Genomic DNA, 11,964 nt, shown 5'->3' with positions numbered 1-11,964 from the left:
CTCAAGACAAATCAGACACCTGAAAGGGGTACAGTAGTCTAGAAAGGTTGAGAGCCATTGATTTAAAAAGGTTATCCAGTGCTCTGGGATCCAAGAAGACTCAGGTTAGGTTATTAGGTTGTAACAGCTCTTTACCTATGCTGGCCAGGCCCAGATACAAGGGCTTTAGGTACAGGGGGATACCAAAAGTCAGGTCACACCACAGTTCGTATACATCTATCCTAGTTACCAACATCTATACTTCTTGTATTTAAAGATCAATTGCTTTGCAGGTAGCATAAGGCATGCGTATCAGTTCAGGCTGTTTCTGACTACATTGTTTACTACGAACATAATCACACTAGTTTAGGCCTTGTCTGCACTTGAAAAAATAAGTCGACATAACATAGGTCGACTTACAGCCACTGCTGCAATTATAATGGCAGCTGATGTCCACACTGCCCTCCTTGAGTCAGTGATACACGTCCTCACCCGGAGCACGTCCACTGACCTAAGATGGGCAGTGAGGGGAACTGAGAGCCTAGTCTCTCAAATCTCCCGCAGGGAGCCCGGCTGTCCCATAGGCCCTCCGCCTCCATTCCCGCTGGGAGCCAGGGAAACCACCTGCGGCTTCTCCCCTCCCCGTTCCCTGCCAGAACCGAGCAGACATGGCTCCCTGCGGGAGGGGGTGGAAAAAGGCCCTGGCTTCTCGCTCAACTCCCATCTGATAGGAAGAATCAACTGCCCTGTCTTCTTATCCCACGCCCAGCCGAGAGACTGGGAGCAGCCTGGAGACTGGGTCCAGCTGTTCAGCTCTGAGGGGGCTGTCTTGAAATTGACAAGAATGACAGCCCCACAGCCGATATAAGAGGATGCAGTGTCTACACTGACATTGTGTCACCCTAACTAAGCCGCCATAAGCCCTACACCTGTTGTCGAGATGGTTTTATTTTGTCAAAAAAAACCAGGGTAGTTGCACTGGCAGGGGTTGATTGCAGTGTGTACAACAGCTCTGTTTTGTTGACCAAAGCTAACTTTGGTCGACAAAAGTCTCTAGTGTAGCCCAGGCCTAAGTTCTTACCTCCTTTATGTACTACAAACATACTCACACTCGTTAGTTGTTTCAGCAATTATTTGTTTGGGCATGTCTTAATTTAGGATGGCTCATGTCAGTGCTACAATATAGGACCCAATATGCATTTTTTTTTTTTTGTAATCCATAAAACTACTGAAAAATACAACGTTTTCTAGTTACTCTTACAAATATTTTAAGGCTACAAGGGACAAATACATTTTAAAATAGCCAAAGCACAATGCGACCGAGGCTCCCCCTGGGGTAGTGGAGCTCCAGGCTTTCCCATCCAAAGGCTATCTAGCCTACACTGCCGCAATCTAGCCCTGAGAGACACATTTGGGACTTTTGAGAAATCCTGGTGCCCTCTAGCGGTGCAGTGCAGATGGATGTTTAATATGACATACTTCTGGTTCTAAGCCTTTAAGCTCTGAGAGAACCTCCCAGCTTAACATTTACCCCTAGTTATTGAAGCTAATGACATGTTCATATTTGTTTTTTGTCAATGAGTTTGTGTACACTTATGCACTCACATATGCAAAAAAAAGCTCTGAAAAATGTGTTGCCACTCTTAAAAAAAACACACACACAGTCCTAATTTGTTTAATTTATAGTTAAAGTTTGTTAGCATGAGAATTTATTTTATCTTCACCTGTTGAGCACTTCAGACACAATCAGATAAAATGACAAATGGCTAGTTAACCAAATAAGAGGCAGTCAAGTGAAATATATCACATGCAACATGACAATCCCTCTTGCAGGATTATAAAGAGCCACTGAGAAGCGCACAAGCTCTCACTTAAGGCACCATGAAGGTTCTTCTTCTGCTAGTAGCTGTTGTCCTTTGCTGGGCACAATACAACCCAAATGTAAAGTCTGGGCGAACATCTATTGTCCACTTATTTGAATGGCGTTGGGCTGATATTGCTCTTGAATGTGAACGATATTTAGCACCTAATGAATTTGGTGGCGTTCAGGTATGTAGCTTCTAATATTAATAGACAGTAAAATTTCTTCATCTTTGGCATTATTTATTTAAAGATCCAGTTCATAGAGGACAGGCACCACATTTACCATCAGTAGAAATCAGTGATGGAAATAGAAAAAGCTGACAGGTATGTACTTAGACCAGTTGTTGTGAAGGGGGAATTTTACTTTGTCTCCAGTAGGTTAGCGCCAAAAACATGTTTTCCACTGTGTGTCAATTACAGTCGAATTCCTCCAAATACAATGTAACAATTTATTCCTTATTTATTACCACTTCACACACATTCTCAGTGATGTGCCCAAATACTAACTCTTGTCACCCCAATTTAAAAAGAAAATTCTAAATTTCTTCGGTTTCCCAGTGTGTTTTTGTCTTTCTTTAAGGAATCAGTCTTAGGTACCCTTTGACTTCAATCTGAGTCCTCCCAGTATCAGATCTAGTAATAGCAAGCTCCTTGTGGGCTGGATTAAGACGTAAAGCTGGAGTAAAACTTATGTTCCTTATATGTATTGAGCAGTCTTGCTACGCTTAAAATACATACATTTGATAAACTAGTAATTATTTTGACATGTATTTATATATTAATTTATTTCATTCACAGATATCACCTCCAAATGAAAATATTATAGTTACTAACCCCTGGAGGCCCTGGTGGGAAAGGTACCAGCCAATCAGCTACATACTGGGCACACGATCTGGCGATGAAAATCAATTTCAAGACATGGTGACCAGATGCAACAATGTTGGAGTAAGTATCCGGAAATTCCTCTTATTGAAACAGTGTGGGGAGAAATCACTAATTTCAAGTCAGATTAGCTGCCTCTCCTATTCCAAGTGAAGGGGGTGAGGATGCAAAGAAGTTAGAAAAGTTGAAGGAATGTAAATGGAGAATAAAAGGTAATCAGTCAGTGACACTCACGTCACTTCACTCGTCTTTATAAAAAAAACTGAAGTGCAAATGTTGCTCTCTAGGTTCATATTTATGTGGATGCTGTCATCAACCACATGTGTGGATCTGGTGGTGGCTCTGGCACTCACTCTACGTGTGGAAGTTATTTCAGTGCAGAGACCAGAGATTTTCCTGCTGTGCCATACTCAGCCTGGGACTTTAACGATGGTAAATGTACAACTGCAAGTGGAGAGATTGAAAATTACAGTGACATAAATCAGGTAATTGATATGTTGATAGTTTTAAAATACAATCTCAGTATCTGTTTTTACTTTCCCTGCCTCACATATTGTTTACTGGTCTTTGCTGTCGGACAACTATCCTAACGAGGAAAAAAATAAAAAGATCCTTGGCTAAGAAAAGCACTATGGACCTCAATTTAAGTAGATACTTAATTAACTACGTGCCTAAATTTAGGCCTGGGAGTATGACCACTGAATTCTCAGATGCTTAGCGTTATGCACCTATTTAAAGTACCTTTCTGTTAGGTAGTTCTGATCACCCCCAACTGATGAAGATACTATTTTGTTCAAGGTATTGCCTAGAATGTAAAGCTGGGAGCTTTCAGCCTGATCAGTGACTATTAACGGGAGACCTTCTTAGATAACCCACAGTTCTGCAGCAAGTGATGCTCTTGATTCAGGAGGTAACAATCTTTCTTGTGCTGTGTCATGGATGAGCCATAAAACTGAATCCTGATCTCTTGTAATAATTAAATGTTTTATGTCTCCTTTCCCAAATTTAGGGGGTTTATCTCTTTGGGTTTGCCAAATTCCATTGTGCAGTCTCCCTAAATTCCCAGGGCAAAGAGTATTCTTCACTTCCTGTCCTGATCTGAGAATCACACTACCTCGGTATAATAAATTCCAGTGTACATTCTTCAGTATTGACTTTGAAGAAATTCTATTTCAGAACCGGTTTAGCCCGTGGATTGAACTGAATTAGCATGCAAGATAAAAATATGTTTAAAATGAATATATTTTAATCAAAGATTTAGTTTGGAGTATGACTCAGTGACATCTCAACTAATTTTTAAAACAGGTCCGTGACTGCCGCCTGGTCGGTCTTCTTGATCTTGCCCTGGAGAAGGACTATGTGCGCTCAAAAATTGCTGAGTACATGAACCGTCTCATTGATATTGGTGTGGCAGGCTTCAGACTTGATGCTGCCAAGCACATGTGGCCTGGGGATATAAAGGCGATTTTAGACAAACTGAAAAACCTAAATACTCAATGGTTTCCTGCAGGAACGAGACCGTTCATTTACCAGGAGGTAATTTCATTTTCTTAATTTCACTCTGCAGAGAAATGGGTTATTTTATGTAAAAAATACAAGTACAATATGGGCTGGATCCTGCAAAGCACAAGATCCTGAATACTCTGGACTCAATCTAGCAGAGTACTTAAGCATAGGTTTAATTTAATAAAGTGTACTCAGAACTTAGCAAAATCATACCCTCTATGAGTTAATGTAAGATTTAAGGGCTACATTTTAAATTCTCTAATTTTACATGATCATCAGTTTGTATATACATATAGGTGCTTTTGAAATCAAGTAGCTGTGCAAATACCTGTTTTTTGCATGCAGATGCTTATGCATTCACTCTACACAGGACAAATGATGACACAAAGTGTAATAAACTGGTGAATCAGACAAAAAATTCCCTATGGAGTCTAACCTTTGCCACTTCGGAGTTTCACTTTTAGTTTTTTATACTGATACTGGAGCTTTCCAAGCTTCTTGGAAAACTTCAGGGAACAGTCCTCAGCTTTTTAATACGCGCAGGGCTAAGAAATTTTATTTTGTTAGCTAACTTCTACTGCAGAGCCAATAGAAAGAGGATAACATTTATTTTGTGTAGGCCCTAAGCAAATGATAAATAGCATTTTTCTTTTTTTAAACAGAGTACTTTTCTCTCTTTTAATGGCTGTTTAAAAAAACTGACACTAATTACTAGCAATAGAAAAAGTTTGGTGGTTTTTTTGGCCCAGATCATTGAACCATATTACTTTAAAGTCAGAGTACTTAACTGTCTCTCGAATTCTCAAACTAAGCATTCTGGAACTGAGTTAATTATTTTAACACTCACAAAAGCTGTGCTTGTTGTGTTCGAAATACAAGACGTTTTTAATGTTGTTCATTATATTCAATTTAGGTTGCGTTAGGTAATAGCAATAAATGTGTTTGAGCAAGTAAACCAAGTTATTTCTCTTATAATACAGACCCAGAACCAGTGTTAAGTGGTGTTTATTGTATTTCTTTTTCAATAGCTACGAATATGTTAACAGATTATTCTTACTTCTGCTAGGTAATTGACTTGGGTGGCGAGCCAATTCAAGGCAGTCAGTACTTTGAAAATGGTCGAGTGACTGAATTCAAATATGGTGCGAAATTGGGGACAGTCATCCGCAAATGGGATGGAGAAAAGATGGCCTATTTAACGTAAGAATATATCATTTGGATTAATTGTTAGATTCCTGCAATATCTGAAATATTAGCATTAATGTCTTTGACTCTTTGTTTGTTTGTTTAGGAACTGGGGAGAAGGCTGGGGTTTCATGCCCTCTGACAGAGCCCTTGTCTTTGTGGATAATCATGACAACCAAAGGGGACATGGCGCTGGGGGAGCATCTATTCTAACCTTCTGGGATGCCAGGTAGGGAATGCTGTTGGCTGCATGCGGGTATTCCCCCCCCCCACTAAGACAGTGTATCTTCAGGTGTCTCATTATTCCTTGGCTTCCAGATTATATAAAATGGCAGTTGGTTTCATGCTTGCTCATCCTTACGGATTTACACGTGTAATGTCAAGTTACCGCTGGACAAGAAATTTCCAGAATGGAAAGGTAGGTTTCTACCGATTGAAAATAAATTCATATGGCTCTTAGGATGAACTCTACCTCTGTGTAGAGAGACAGTGCCAGACCTATGCTCTACTTAATCCCATTAAAATCCTTAAGGTAGGAGTGAGAGATGAATAAACCTAGTATTGGCTCTCCTCACAAGAATGATTTCTCTCCTGTTTCCTATGGCCTTTCTCTGAGATAGAATGTTTAAACTTTATAATTTTATGTTTAAAAACAAGGATGTTAATGACTGGATAGGACCACCAAGCAACACTGATGGCTCAACCAAAGAGGTTACAATTAATGCAGACAGCACTTGTGGTAATGACTGGGTCTGTGAACACAGATGGCGTCAAATAAGGTAGGAAACTGTTAAGAGAAATTAAATAAGGATGATTTATTTTGCAATATAATGTTAACTGAAGTGGGGATATTTTAATTAAAGTCAAGCCTATTTGTTGTATTTTCAGGAACATGGTTATTTTCCGTAATGTGGTCGATGGCCAGCCTTTCTCAAATTGGTGGGACAATGGCAACAATCAAGTAGCTTTTGGGCGTGGTGATAGAGGATTCATCATCTTTAATAATGACGACTGGTAAGTAAGTGGGGTGAATAGCTTCAGAAACATGATTGTTACAGATAGGATATGTGACACTTTGTAATCGGACAGATCTTGGCTCTTGTGGTGCTCGGTGTGTTGGTCACCGGTGTTTATCAGTGTAGGCTGCGTGCATGTGTCCCTGTGTAGATGCTGTCCCAGCTCTGGCCAGGAAACTGAGATGGCTCTCATGATCGAATGAGTCAACACGACCACAGATTAGCTGAGTAACGAAGGCGCCCAAGCGAGGTTTATTGCGGGCGGCACAATGAGAAATGACTTACAGAGTATCTCTGGGTCAGTTTCATATTGGCGGCGTTACAATGGTCTCGGCCCAACGGCGGGACTTTCCGTTATCCCCTAGACCGGACACCGGTATTCCCTCTGACATCCTCTTTTATACACTGTTACATACACTTTAGGTCTGCCCCCTTTCACGTAGGTAGTTGCCACCCTCCTGACGTAGTCTAATACTACCTTTTTCCGTTGATTGGCTGATTTGGGCACCGCCACTCCATGTATCATTTCTACCCATCAAAGTGTCATTTCAGAGAGTTAGTATCTTGGTACCTCTTATACCCACTACATATTTTAGTAATATTTTGGCAGTCTTACAACCTTGCAGAATCAGCACTTTCCTATACCAGTCTCAGTTAACTTGAGTGACCCCTTATACTTCTGTTCACTCAGCTTTTCCCATTTAGGCCTTAGCCTGTTTTACAGGCCTTAAGCTCTCACTTCTTACTACAGCTCTTACCTTTTACAAATCCAAACCTATCACCTCTCCTCTCCCAGAAACACTTTTCAAAACCCAGCATTAGCTTCCTCAGCAACACACTGCTCTGCTGTTGATTCCTGATCACTGGATTTGGACCTAGCAGTGAGGAGGTTGGTCAGACAGGAAAGCATGACCATGCAGGTCTGAGGGGTAACTGGCCATGAGCTAGCAGCTGGATGGCTCTAGGGAAATGGGTGGAGTCTTGACAGAGTAATATGTAAATCAGGTTGGGTCGCTCTGGGAAAGACCATGAAGTTAGGATTGGGTCAGGTCTGTTGAAGGGAGGAGAAGAAGAGTTGATGACTAGACTGGATGATTTATAGGGATGGGATTCTCAGGTTTTGAGTGCTATTCAGTGAATTTTTCTCAGTCCTCTCTGTGTTAAGATTTGAATCACTTCACTTAAATGCCTCACTCTCCAATACAAAAGGCATTTTGTCCCCAGCAGTGCCTTCAATCTCTCTGGAAATTCCCAAAGACTCTAATGGAGTCTCATGAGAGATGGCAGTTTATTAGGACTGGTATTGCGGTCTTCTAGGCTCCTCTGATGTCAGAGGTGCAGGAAGAGACTTGGGGAACTTGTGGGACAGCGTAAGCTATAAAAAACATGACATTGCCAGAAAAGAGCTCTCCTGAAACCAGCAGAGTCTGCCAAGCTGCCTCAATGGGACAATCGGGAAAGGTCGTTTGGGTATGTAAAGAGGCTGAGAGTTAGGGAGAGGAAAAAGAACAATATATGTGTAAAAGTGATAGTGAAAGGCCTAAACATTGAGTCTGAATTGAAAGCTGAACATACTATCAAAGTTGGTAAGCATCATCAGATCTGAGTTTGTGTTCTTTCTCTTATTGCTAGGTGCTTAAATCTGTCCTAAGAGATGTAGGCCATGTCTACACTATGGGCACTACAGCAGCACAGCCAGGGTACTGCAGCTGTGCTACAGTGTAGATGCTTCCTACAGGGACAGAAGGGTTTTTTCCACCACAATAGTTAATCCACATTTCCAAGCAATGGTAGTTATGTCAATGGAAGAATTCTTCCATGGTCCAACCTGCATCTTTGCCAAGGTATAACTGGCACTCAGGGGTGTGTTTGAGCAATGTAGGCAGGTCAATCTAAATTTTTAAATGTAGACCAGGCCTTAGATGAAATTTCTGTGGCTTCGGTGGAGTTTATATGTGTGATGAGAGTAATATCCCAGGAAATAAATATATGAAGCTTTTGCAGTAATGAGTGACAGGGAACGCCCTGTTTTACTCATGCTGACCAATGCAAGGCTTCATGGTGCTGCAACCTTGTGAGGTGCCTATGAAGACTGCCCTAAGCTCTTTGAATTCAACACTGTTGCTCTTACTTTAGCTAGAGAAGTCACAGTAGACTAAGTATACATCACATACTGGCACTCCCAATCCCACTGACCCAAAGAGTAAAAGACCAAACAGAAAACTAAAACCCATCTGGCCTTGTAGTGCTATCCCTTGGGTCACAGACTAGCATGACATTTTAAGTGTTTAATTATGGAGAAATAACTAAAATTGAGTCTGAATTACCACTTATTCCATTTCAATCTGTTTTTATATATAGGTACTTGAATCAAAATTTGCAAACTGGACTTCCTGCTGGCACTTACTGCGATGTTATTTCTGGGCAAAAGGAGGGCAGCTCCTGTACTGGAAATCAAGTCCATGTTGCTGCTAATGGCATAGCCAATTTCCAGATTAATAACCAGGCTGAAGATCCTTTCATTGCAATTCATGTTGATGCTAAATTATAATCTGAACTAGATGCATCTCTTGCTTTGGTCAGCACCTAGTGCTTTTTGTTTTGTTTACCACACAAATGATCCTTTAACTAAGAAATAAATGGTAGTGGAGCAAAACTGTTGTTGGTTTCGTTAATGAAATAAAGTGTAACTATTGTACTATCAGCACATACCTAATAGTGATGCTAATGCAGGTGTGTCAGAGGCAGTATTAGTTAGTTTCAGATGGAGCAAAGGAAAGGACAACAATTTAAAGAAGAAATTAAATTATAAATTATTTTACTGTCTTAATTCCAAAATTGATACATGCACACACACATCACTAATATATATTTGACTAATGAATTTAAAGTGGTGAAAATGGGTGAAACAAACACATACTATTCTCTCCATGAGTACATTACACTGTATTAAATTATACGACGTCTGTCACACAGTGACTCGTGACCAGGAGTACTTACCTCAGGGCAGACTGTCAAAAACAGGGCAGACACCCCAAACTGGTAGGACATTCTATAAGTAGATTTCACCAGCCCAGTAACACATGTGAACTCCTGGATCACTGTAACAATCTTACCATGGAGTCATAGACAGTCCCTTTAGGCTCTCCTAGCTAACCAGTCAAGCTGGACATAGCAATAAATGGTCACTTACACCAAAATCACAACATATTCAGGTTGCGCCCCATCCCAAGAGACCCGTCACTAAGCCCAGATCAGCTGATGCCCTAGATCTTACACTAAAGACAATGCCTGCAGCCACTCCTGTAGTAAACTATCTAAAGGTTTATTAACTAGGAAAAAGGAATAAGAGAGTTATTTACAGAATAAACAAGCACACACAATGGAGTTATCATCTATGATTCCTGAAGATGATAAAGTCTGTCTATCTGTCACTGATAAAGTAAAATGTCCTTCAGGGTACAGCCAAGTTGACCCTGGGGATCTTTGCTTTAATTTAGTGTCATAGTCCTTCTTGATGGGGATGTGTGTGTGTTGGAGGCAGAGGGGGGAGGAACCCACTCTTCCTGTCTGAGTTCACGAATTCACAGCAAACATTTTGACAATTATAAAATATAAATTTATTTTACCTTATAGTGTGGAATACAGCCATTACTCCGGGGAGACTGATGTATGCAGCAATGTAAAAGGATTTCATAGAGTCTAAACACTAAACACATTCTTATGAGACTAATATCTATCTTGAACAAAACTAACGTATAGGTGAGATGGCTTTGTTTCTTGCTATGAGTTTGTCAGTTCTTAGCTAATGCCTATGACCTTGCCCAGAAATGGCACTTGGTTTACCAGTGTACCAATGTCCACATGGTTATGAAGGACAAATACAGTGTTAACAACACTTTCACCAAAAGAAGTTAGTCCAATAAAAGATATTTCTCACTCACCTTCTCTCTGCTGGAACAAGACATCTCTGAGACAGAATGCCTCCATGTGCTCGCCTTGGGACAGTACAGCTCTATATCATCCCTAAATGCATGAGTCATGCTAGCAACAAGATCTACCCCCTAGAAAGTGGTTTAGTGTGTATAAGCCATTATCTTCAGTTTACATAACCACCTAGATATGGTGGTATTAGTAAAGGGTGTAGGATAAAAATCTTCTCCAGCTATTGTAACAAGAGATTGAGATATCACACACAGGACTGGGTTATCGCTGAATGAATCAGCAGGGATGAACAGGCTGAATACAAAGAAGGAAACTTCTGCTTACACTAGAGCTGGTTGGGAATTTTTACATTAATCTTTTTTCAGCAAAAAATGCAGATCAATCTAAAACAAAGTGCTTTGAGAAAAATGGTCTGGTTCAACAAATTTCCTGACTTTTAAGGAAAAAAAGTAAAAACAAAAAAACCCACAACGTTTTGCCAACTTGAATACAAAATTCCAGTTTTCTTGTTCACAATCACTTTTTAATTTGGAAATTTATGCTAATTAGATTGAAAAAAGTTTTTAAAAAATTGAAATAGAACCAAGATGTTTAACTTTTTTCAGTTCATGACTATTTTTGAGATTGACTTTTCATGCCGATTTGCGAGGGGGAAAAAATGAGGTCTCAAAAATATTCCCAGGAAAGGAAAACTGTTTCCTACCTAGCTTTTTTACGACACATACATATCTTAGGTCCCTATCTTGAAGTACATTTGACGTCAGTGGAAATTTTGCCTGAGTAAGGTGTTCATGACTCAGCTCTCGTGCTGTTTTCTACACTGGCGGTAAATGAAATTCAGAAAAAGTGCATTTTAAATTAGGTTTGGGTAAAACTCAGAAGCTGAAATCCTGGCTGCATTGATGTCAATGGGAGTATTGTCATTGACTTCAACAGGGCGAGGATTTCAGCCATAGTTTAGTTTAGTTTTAAATCAATGTTTGACACGTTTATACGGTGAAATAGCAAATACAAGCTATAGGAATAAGTCCGAGCAAGCAGCAATGTCACCCGGAACACCACCACAGAGTAAGCCATTGAACCCACACACGTCTTTAAGCACTCACCCTTTTTATTTGCAGAAGTAAAAGAGGTGACACTCAGCTGCCAAGATGAGACAAAGTACTGATGAAAATAGCATATACTCAAAAAAGAGTCACGAGTTCTTCTTTGTTTTCTGTAGGTGAAACACTTAGCAAGGGTATTAATTCCCTCAAACTCTTAACATCTGAAACAGGGTGATCGGCTGTTATATGCAGGAGAAGTTAGCAATGAAAGGGTCCTTACTTCTTGTCATTTGTGAAGAACAATGAAGATGACACTGTTTAAGCACTGTGAGCTATCCCCTTTGTTAAGATTAGCATTCTTCATTTTTCTCATGTGTATTAAAATTACTGTTTCCAATGAGTGCATACACTACCTTAAAGAAAGAAGTCTGAAGATAGATGATGCTATTCAGAGCTAACATTATCCAGGGAGTTCTCCAGCTACAGGAGAATTGACTATGTGACCCTTGGAGTGAGTTTGTCGCCTCTTTGTTTCGTGTTGT

The 11,964-nt window shown here is 40.2% G+C and overlaps 1 protein-coding gene across 1 annotated transcript; it reads left to right on the top strand.

Annotated features, from left to right (window-relative positions):
- The first annotated feature begins 1,833 nt into the window (after positions 1 to 1,833).
- LOC137146359 (pancreatic alpha-amylase-like) lies at positions 1,834 to 8,982 on the top strand. The gene is made up of 10 exons (XM_067537619.1): positions 1,834 to 2,028; positions 2,641 to 2,787; positions 3,012 to 3,209; positions 4,030 to 4,260; positions 5,297 to 5,430; positions 5,522 to 5,644; positions 5,734 to 5,833; positions 6,073 to 6,194; positions 6,304 to 6,429; positions 8,793 to 8,982. The coding sequence occupies exons 1-10, from the start codon at positions 1,861 to 1,863 to the stop codon at positions 8,980 to 8,982; spliced, it is 1,539 nt and encodes a 512-aa protein (XP_067393720.1). The 5' UTR covers positions 1,834 to 1,860.
- Positions 8,983 to 11,964: the final 2,982 nt, after the last annotated feature.

The sequence above is a fragment of the Emydura macquarii genome, unplaced genomic scaffold (assembly GCF_026122565.2).
Source record: "Emydura macquarii macquarii isolate MOO-44397 ecotype Brisbane River unplaced genomic scaffold, CSIRO-AGI_Emac_v2 contig_434, whole genome shotgun sequence".
In the NCBI taxonomy this organism is placed as follows: domain Eukaryota; kingdom Metazoa; phylum Chordata; order Testudines; family Chelidae; genus Emydura; species Emydura macquarii.
This window is presented reverse-complemented; position numbering and strand designations above follow the sequence as displayed.